Here is a 9,600-nt window from a genome sequence, read left to right as displayed (position 1 = left end):
TTCATTTTCATCATCACTTTCTTCCTCCCCTTCCTCATCCTCTTCTTCATCGTCCTCCTCTTCACTTTCTTCCTCATCTTCATCACTTGTTTCTTCACTTTCTTCCTCACTCTCCTTATTGTTCTCACTGTCTTCCCGTTCTTCCTCACTCTCCTCATTTTCCTCTTCCTCACTGCTCCCTCCATCCTCTTCCTCGTTAGAACTACTCTCTTGTTCCTCCTCTTCTTCGGTACTCTCCTCTTCTGATGATTTTAAAGTCTCGCTTTCATCTTCTTCCTCCTCACTGGTGCTTTCCAAATCCTCCTCTTCCTCTTCTTCAGTGTCCGCTCCTTTACTCTCCGTCTCCTGACTCGACTCTTCCTCGTCCTCCTCCTCCTCCACGTCTTCACTTTTGCTCCCTTTCTCCTCCGTCTCATCTTCACTTTCTGTGGCTCCACTTGTTCTGTCCTCTTCCTTGTCCTCGCCACTCTCCTCCTCCTCCTCCTCTTCTTCATCAGCTTCAGATGGATCTTCTGGTTGAAGAGTGTCGTCATCTTCTTCTTCACCTTGATCACTAACCTCCTCTTCCTCTTGGCTGATATCTGGACAGGTTCTCTTCTCTTCGTCCTCTTCTTCCTGCAGCCCTGCAGATCCTGTCAGCTCCTCACCTTCATCCTGACTTGTGTCTCTCTCATCTTGACTCGTGTCCCTCTCGTCCTGACTCGTGTCTCTCTCATCTTGACTCGTGTCCCTCTCGTCCTGACTCGTGTCTCTCTCGTCCTGACTCGTCCTCTGTTCCGGACCCTCGGCTGCAGGGATGACGTTGATGCTGACGGCAGATTTGTGACTGAAATCATCAGCGCAGAACGATTCAGACTCTTGGTCGGATCTCGTCACGGCGCCCTGAGGAACTCCTCGGCTGCTCTCCGAAGCTGATAGGGAGCTCAGTCTGCTCCTGGAGGTCATTTCTTGGACTAAAACCGTTCCTGCTGCCAGAGAAGCGGCTCCAGCGAGAAGACGAAGGTCAGACTTTTTCTTTGCGTCGGATTCTTTTTGATTTTTCTTGTTCTTGAATGTTTTGGACGAATCAGCGTTGCGTTTGGATTCGGAGCGTGTTTTCTCTTTGGGTTTTGCGCTCTCCTTCTGGACTGCGTCCCTCAGGTGGAAGTCAGGTGAGTCTGTTAGAGCGTGTTTGTTTTTAACCCTCGCAGGTTTGGTTTCCACCTGTCTGACTTCCTGTTTGGATTCTGGAGTTCGTTTCCGGTCTTCTGCTGGCTTCCTGCTCACCCCGATCAGCTGAGCTTGACCCTGAACTGGTTTGGTCTGCTGTTCGGACGCTGCCTTCCTGATGTCGACGCTCGGAGTTTTGTTTTTTACCTGTTTCCTTCCCAGCTGGTCCACATCCAGGATGAGATTCTCTTTGTTGTGCCCTGCGCTCTTCTGTTTCTGCAGATTCCGAGAGACCGAGGACCGAGTGCCGCTGCTGCTCAGCCGCTCAGCCGGTAACGTGTGGCCAGGAGAGCCAGTGGCGCTCGTACAAGACAGAGAAGCTGACGAGAAACTGCTCTGCTGCGAGAGCTTTCTCAGCTTTTTCTGGTTCTGCTCTTTGACGGGCTTAGCATGCTTACCCTTCCTCTGTCCCCGGAATGAAAAGGCAAGAAGATGAGAAAGAGGCATGCGTTAGAGAAGAAGAAAAACGTGACGATAGGACACAGGAAAGAAGAGAAAACAGCTAAATCATCAGTGTGGCGTGTGAGCTTCTTCCTGGTTCCTTAAGACAGGGGTTCCCAACCGTGGTCCTTGAGGAACACCCTCCTGCATCTTTTAGTTGTTTCTCTGCTTTGACACACCTGATTTGAATCAATGGGTGACTAACAGGCTTCCGTAGAACTTGATGACGCAAATAAATCACTGAATCAGGCGTGTTGGAGTAGGGAAACAACTAAAACATGCAGGATGGTGTTCCTCAAGGACAAATGTTGGGAACCCCTGCCTTTTGACCAAAACAAATGTTTAGTTTTGTATGTAGCATGACGAAGAAGACATTTTTAGATCAACATTCATTTCCACAGCAACCAGAGGTTAGCTGTTATTGAACACAACGTGCACGTTATTGTTGAAGCTCCTGCTTAGCATTTTTTTATTTTTAAATCACATAATTCCTATGTTTGCACCAGAAACAACCTCAGAAACCAGCACGATGAAATAAACAGATTAGAGATGTGATGTAGGTAAGAAGAGATGAGGATTTCCTGGATAACATCACCCGGAAGGTGGGCTGAGATAAAACTCACCTTCCGCAGCGGAGACAGAGTCAGACTTTCATCGCTTGGGTCCATCTTCATCACGTGTGTCTGTCAGCAGGAACACAAACAGAAAAGAGTAACTGAGCTGTAAAACCCAAACGCTGAAACGTTTGGGATATGTTCAGACGTTTTCTCACCATGTTGAGGAAGTCTGTGGTTTCTCCGAGACCTCGGACGCTGTCGGTGTCCGTCAGGCTGTCCGCAACGCCGTCCGCCTGCTCTGCAAAACAGAACATGACTCAGCACTGTTCCACGCAACTCCAAACAGCCGTTTCATTCTCACTTTACATAAAACTCCCGACACACTGACGACAGGCGGACCCTTTCCCACAGAGGTCCCTGAACGCACCGCGGATCATTTGGTTCAGGGCTGAAAACTGTTTTCTTGAAATAAAATATTTCAAAATATTTTTTAAGCTCACTGCTCTGTGGGGTATTTTATTTTGAAAATAAATTACTTTATTTGTGTGCTTGTCTCAGATGAGGGTGGCACAGTGGCTCCGTTGGTAGACTTGCTGCTACTCAACGAAAAGGTCGCTGGATCAAATCCCGGTCGGGGGGTCTTTCTGGGTGGAGTCTGCTCTGTGATGGACTTGCAACCTGTCCAGGGTGTCCCCCGCCTCTCACACAGTGACTGCTGGATATGGGCACCAGTGACCCCCGTGACCCATAAAGGAAGAGGTGGGTAAAAATATTGGATGGATGGTTGGATGGCTGGATGCCTCAGGTGTTAGAATTATTATATAAATATGGAGTCTTCATTGTTTTCCAATTTAAAGATAATTTTCTGAACTCTAACTACTTCAGCACACTTTCAGCTATCTTAACAGGAAAACGTTCAGCTCGTCCAGAACAAGTAAACGTACTTCATTTTAGCTAATAGCAACTGTTCTGCCAATTTTAGCTTTTGTTCTACTAGTTCTAACGTGTAGATACTGTCCTCATTTTGGCCTCTATGTACAGTTTTGCTCAGTTTAGTTTTTAGCTTCTAATCTGCTGGTTTTAGCTTTTAGACATCGTTTTGTGAATTTTAACTTTTAGCTGCGGTTTTGATAACTGTAGCCTTTAGCTTTTAGACATAGCATTAATTTTCATACAGTAAACAATTTGAAAATGAATTAAAATGTTCAGTTAAAAACTGCATGTTAGGCTGATTGGTAACTCTAAACTGTCCCTAGGTGTGAGTGAGAGAGTGAATGTTTGTTTGTCTCGTTTGTCTCTATGTGTCCCTGTGATGGACTTGCGACCCGTCCAGGGTGTACCCCGCCCCTCGCACAGTGATTGCTGGACATGGGCACCAGCGACCCCCGTGACCCAAAATGGAATAAGCGGGCAAAGAAAATGGATGGATGGATGGATGGAGTTAAAAACAATAAAGGAAACTGTAATCCTGGTGGGAGGAGGTGGAGGTGGTACCCTGCTGGGCCGTTCAGCACCTTTTGATGGCTCGGATCAGGGGGAGGTAGTCGGGGTGGGATTGTCTGACTGACAGGAAGTGGTGTCTGAAGGAAGCCAGGGGTCATGGCGGGCAGCGTGCGGAACATCGGTCCAAACTTGTCTGGCGATCGCTCCTGAAAGCAACAGGAGAGGTTTAGTTGTCTTTTAATGAACCAGCTGTAGTTTCTGGATCAGCTGAACTTGGATTTTATCCGAGTTTATGGTTCTGGTTTAACAGAACTCAGATTTTACCCACCCTGCCCCTCCTGCGAACCCGAGCAGAGAGGCTCCTCAGCAGGACTGTGGTGTCGTTCGTGTCCCCGAGCAGCTCCTCGTAGGGTTTCTCCAGGAAGTCCTCCGTCACATCGTCCTCCTCCAGAGTCACGTCGGCGGAGCGTGGATCCCTGGGCCGAGCCAGAACCACCATGTGACAGCCGCCGCACGCCGCCTGGATTAGAAGACAACGAAACAGCTGCTTTGAAAAGCTTCAGCGTGTAAAAACAGAAAACTGTAGACATAAAACAAACTCTCACCGCCTGAACGTCGTACTTGAGAAACCGCGGACACAGAGTGGGTTTAAACTGGTTGGTGAAGTTTTCGTCTCCCAGACACAGTTTACCGTGTCGGCCGTCTCCGAACGTGTACAGCAGCCCCCCGTCTGAGGAAAGATTCAGGTTTTCAGTCTTTGGACCTTCAGTTTACGGCTGACAGCGAGTGAAATCCCGTTGGTGCTCACCTGTGATGACAGCCGAGTGGTTTTCCCCGCACGACACCTGACGCACTCGGTTCTTCTTGAAGTGTTCGACCAAACGGGGCAGCCGAGACTCAAAGATGAACGTCCCGTGACCGAGCTGTCCGAACTGACCCAGGCCGAACGTGTAAACGTCGTGCTCTGAACGAGAAAATCAGGGAAAGCGTAAAAATAAATAATAATAAAATTAATATCTGAGGGAAATGTTACTGTCATTTTTTTAAATGTAAGAGACAAGTTTTTATTCATAAGTGGTATTAAATATATTAAAAAAAAAAAAAACATTCACCTAACAAAACAAAAAGGAAAAATATAATAAAATTAACTGAATTTATTCAAATAAAAAACTATAAAATGAACATTAAAAGTTCCAAGTTAAGTTAAAACATATCAATATGAAAAATTAAAATATGTGAAAGGTATTGTTTTTTTCAAAATGTAAAAAAATTTATGAAATAAAAAGTGGAACTAGCCGAAAATTCTAATAAAAAGCTAACAATATCTAACTGTATTAAAAAGTACTACTAAAACTAAACAGAATTAAACATAAAATAAACACAACTAAATTAATAAAAACAGTTAATAAAAACAGAACTAAGTCAAACATTAATTTATGTACAACCCCAAGGCAGAAAAAGTTGAGACAGCATGTAAAAATAAAAAAATTAAAACGCACTAAGTTTTAAAGTCTCATAAAACCTATATTTTATTCACAACATGACACTGTAAAACACATAAAACGTTTAAACTAATTTTTTATTTTTATTTTATGGCAGCAACACATCACAAAAAGTTGTTCCAGGGTCAAAAGTAAGTGGCACGAATAAAAAACAGCTGGAGGAGCATTTAGCAACTAATTAGATAAACTGTCAGCAGGTCAGTAAGAAGACTGAGTATAAAAGAGAATTAAAAGTAATAATGGGCAGGGGTTCAGCAGTCTGTGGAAAACTGTCAAAAAATTTGGAATAATTTCAGAATAAGGTTCCATTCTAAATAACATTTGTTCAAGAGATTTGTAAACAAAACTGAATCCTTGAATCGCCACCTTATCGTGGTGGAGGCGTTTGTGTGCCTGAATGATCCTATGCTGTCTCGGCATGGGGCAATTGGTAGGGTCTCCCAAGGCAGATTGGTTCTAGGTGACAGGCCAGACAAAGAGTGATTCAGAAGACTTAAGAACAACAACAACAAAAAAATAAATAATGAGCTCAGTGTCCCTTGCCTGGTCGTGGGTTACCTTACCCTAGAGTCAGGATTGAGGGAGGGGCTCGTTGGCGAGCACCTGGTGGCCGGGTCTCTACCCATGGGGCCCGGTCGGGCTCAGCCCAAATGAGTAACATGGATTTGCCTTCCTGTGGGCCCACAGTGTGCTGTGGGCAGGAGGGGCCATACAAGTCGAGTGCATGACTCCATGGGCAGTGGCCCAAAACGGGGGCCTTGGCACGCGGACCCTGGCTTACCAAAGCTGGCTCTTGGGACATGGAACGTAACCTCCCTGGCAGAAAAGGCACCTGAGGTTGTGCGTGAGGTTGAGAGGTACTGACTATATATAGTTGGGCTCACCTCGATGCACAGCATGGGCTCTGGAACACATCTCCTTGAGAGGGGCTGGACCTTATTCCACTCTGGAGTAGCCCATGGTGAGAGGTGCCGAGCTGGTGTGGTTCTACTCTTAGCCCCCTGACTTGGTGCCTGTGTGTTGAAATTTTCCCCGGTAGATGAGAGGGTAGCATCCCTGCAACTTCGGGTGGGGGGCAGGCTCTGACTGTTGTTTGTGCCTATGTGCCAAATGACAGTTCAAAGTATCCAGCCTTCTTGGGAGTCCTTAGCTGGAGTGCTGGAAGGTGCGCCAGCTGGGGACTCCTTTATTCAGCTGGGGGACTTCAATGCCCACATGGGTAATGACAGTGTGACCTGAAGGGGGGTGATTGGGAGGAACACCCTCTCTGATCTGAACCTGAGCAGGGTTCTGTTGTTGGACTTCTGTGCATGTCATGGTTTGTCCATCACGAACACCATGTTCGAACATAAGGATGTCCATAAGTGCACTTGGCACCAGGACGCTCTAGGCTGTAGATCGATGATTGACTTTGTAGTTGTGTCATCTGATTTGTGACCATTTGCTTTGGACACTCGGGTGAAGAGAGGAGCTGAGTTGTCTACTGATCACCACGTGGTATTGAGTTGGATCAGATGACAGGGGAAGATGCTGGACAGACCAAAAAACCCAAATGTGAAGTGACGGTCTGCTGGGAATGCCTGGCAGAAGAACCCATCAAAAAGATCTTCAACTCACACCTCCAGGAGATCTTTAACCGTCTCCCAGCTGAGATGGGGGACATTGAATCAGAGTGGGCCATGTTCCACATCTCAATTGTTGAGGTGGCTGCTTTGAGTTGTGGCTACAAGGTTGTTGGTGCTTCTCGCTGTGACCATCCTCAAACTCGGTGGTGGGCACCCCAGGTTAGGGAAGCTGTCAAGCTGAAGAAGGAGTCCTATCAGGCCTTGTTGGTTGGTGGGACTCCGGAGGCAGCTGAGGAGTACCGGGGGGGCCAAGCAGTCTGCAGATTTGGCTGTTGCTGAAGCAAAAGCTCGAATGTGGGAGGAGTTCGGTGAGACCTTGGATAGACTTTCAGTTGGCTGTGAGGAGATTCTGGCAAACCATTAGGCGGCTGTGGAAGGGAAAGCAGCACTTTACCAACACTGTGTGCAGTGAAGGTGGGGTGTTGTTGACCTCAACCAATGATGTCATCGGGAGGTGGAAGGAATACTTTGTGGACCTTCTCAATCCCACGTCTTCCATGGTGGAAGCTGAGTCAGGGGACTTCAGGGTTGGTTGGTCCATAACTGTGGCTGAGGTCGCCGAGGTAGTTAAAAAGGTCCGTGGCTGCAGGGCTCCGAGGGTGGATGAGTTTCGCCCTGATTTCCTTAAGGCTCTGGATGTTGTGGGTTTGTCATAGTTGACACACCTTTGCAACATCACATGGGACATCGGGGGACAGTGCCACTGGATTGGCAGACTGGGTTGGTGATTCCCCTCTTCAAAAATGGGGACCGGATGGTGTGCTCCAATTATAGGGGCATCACTTTCATTAGCCACCCTGGAAAGTTCCCATCATGGGTACTGGAAAAACAAGTCCAATCGTTGGTCGAAACTCAGATCCAGGAGGAACAATGTAGGTCCCACCCTGGCTGTGACACACTAGACCAGCTCTTTACTCTCACTAGGATCCTCGAGGGGTCATAGGAGTTTGCACATTCATGAGTTTACATACATACATGTGTTTTGTGGACTTGGAGAAGGCATTCAACCGTGTTCCTCGGGGTACACTGTGGGGGGTGCTCCGTGAGTATGGGATTGAGGCCCATTGCTACAGGCTGTTCAGTCCCTATACAAGCAGTGCAAGATTTTGCTTCGCATTGCCGGTAGTAAGTCGAACCCCTTCAGGGTGGAAGTTGGACTCCGCCAGGTCTGCCCGTTGTCACCGATTTGGTTCATAACTTTTATGGACAGAATTTCTTGGTACAGCCAGGGGGCGGAGGGAGTCAGGTTCGGTGGCTGCAGGATTCTGTCTCTGCTATTTGCAAATGATGTGGTCCTGTTGGAGTCATTGTGCCGTGATCTTCAGCTCTCACTGGAGCGGTTTGCAGCAGAGTGTGAAGCGGTTGGGATGAGAATCAGCACCTCCAAATCTGACGTCATGGTCCTCAGTCAAAAAAGGTGGATTGCACTCTTCGAGTCGAAGGTGAGGTTCTGCCTCAAGTGAAGGAGTTCAAGTGTCTTGGGGTTTTGTTCACGAGTGAGGGAAGAATGGAGCGTGAGATTGACAGATGGATTGGTGCAGCGTCTGCAGTATTGCAGACTCTGCGCCGGTGCGTTATGGTAAAGAGGGAGCTCAGCTGTAAGGTAGAACTCTCTGTTTACCGGTCAGTCTGCATTCCTACCCTCACCTATGGTCATGAACTCTGGTAAGGATACTCCCTGGGCACCTCCCTAGGGAGGTGCTTCAGGCATGTCCGACTGGGAGGAGACCCCAGGGAAGACTCAGGACATGCTGGAGAGACAATGTCTCTCAGTTGGCCTGGGAACGCCTTGGAGTCCTCCAAGAAGAGCTGGAAGAGGTGGTTGTGGAAAGAAATGTCTGGGCCTCCCTGCTCAAGCTGCTGCCCCCGCAACCCGACTTCAGAACAAGAGGAAGATGATGAATGGTTTCAAAATTGAAACAAAAACAATAAAATGAAACTAAAGTGATAAACTGAAACTGATAAAAAGTTATTTATTAGTGAAACATTTAAAATGTTAAAATATAAAATCACTTTTTTGTGAATGGTCATTTCAGCGCTGTGGAACTTTAAAAACATAAATAAATCTCGGACATGCGTCTGTGCAAGTCTGACAAACTCAGAAACATCCTTCTTCTCTTCTTGTAAAGCTGCTACGCCCACCTGTCAGAACCACAGTGTGTCCGCCGCCACACTCCACCTGCCTCACCGGATCTGCGATGCTCTTCACCCGCTGGGGGAGTCGGTGCGTCGACAGCTGCTCCGTGCCCAGACCCAGCTTCCCGCTGTCCCTCTCCCCGAAGGTGAACAGCGCTCCGTCCGCTGACACGTTGAAAAACATAAACAATTATCTCCAAGAAAAGTCTCTGAGAATGAAATCTGCTCAACTGGAAGATGTTTACAAATGAATAAAACTAAGGAGAAATCTCTATGATTGAACTAAAAAAGGGAAAAATATTCAAACTTGGTTTGATTCCAATTCATTTTATAATGAAAAAAAAATCAGTATTTGTTTTTGTTATGCGTGAGTTTCCAGATGTTTCTTTGCGGTAAAGGAGTGAATGCTTGTTTCTTCGTCTCACCCGTCACTAAAGCAGAGTGATAGTAGCCAAGGGACACCCAGTGGACAGGACGTCCCACGTTGACTTCCTGTGGCGAACACACCTGGACCTCCTTCCCCAAACCGATCTGACCCTCAGTGTTGTCGCCCCACATGAAGAGTTTACCACTCGCTGCGAACGTCACGTTTAAAGTACAGGAACATACAGATATGGCAACACATAGCACTTTATTATTAATATAATTATTTATTTAAAAAAATGGTTAAAATCAGAGTTACCCAGT

General features: G+C 47.0%; 1 protein-coding gene across 1 annotated transcript in view; it reads right to left on the bottom strand.

Annotated features, from left to right (window-relative positions):
• Window positions 1-9,600, bottom strand: part of rpgrb (retinitis pigmentosa GTPase regulator b) — a 19,448-nt gene that overhangs the window by 279 nt on the left and 9,569 nt on the right. Inside the window, exons 6-15 of the mRNA XM_037696632.1 lie at window positions 9,339-9,488; window positions 8,914-9,078; window positions 4,459-4,614; window positions 4,256-4,380; window positions 3,979-4,170; window positions 3,707-3,856; window positions 2,423-2,500; window positions 2,274-2,333; window positions 744-1,614; window positions 1-665 (exon numbers count right to left, since the gene is read on the bottom strand). The exon at window positions 1-665 is cut by the window's left edge and continues 279 nt beyond it. Coding sequence (XP_037552560.1) covers window positions 1-665; window positions 744-1,614; window positions 2,274-2,333; window positions 2,423-2,500; window positions 3,707-3,856; window positions 3,979-4,170; window positions 4,256-4,380; window positions 4,459-4,614; window positions 8,914-9,078; window positions 9,339-9,488 — 2,612 coding nt within the window. The remainder of the gene's footprint in view (window positions 666-743; window positions 1,615-2,273; window positions 2,334-2,422; window positions 2,501-3,706; window positions 3,857-3,978; window positions 4,171-4,255; window positions 4,381-4,458; window positions 4,615-8,913; window positions 9,079-9,338; window positions 9,489-9,600) is intronic.

The sequence above is a fragment of the Nematolebias whitei genome, chromosome 23 (assembly GCF_014905685.2).
Source record: "Nematolebias whitei isolate Nwh7 chromosome 23, NemWhi1, whole genome shotgun sequence".
Lineage (NCBI taxonomy): Eukaryota > Metazoa > Chordata > Actinopteri > Cyprinodontiformes > Rivulidae > Nematolebias > Nematolebias whitei.
This window is presented reverse-complemented; position numbering and strand designations above follow the sequence as displayed.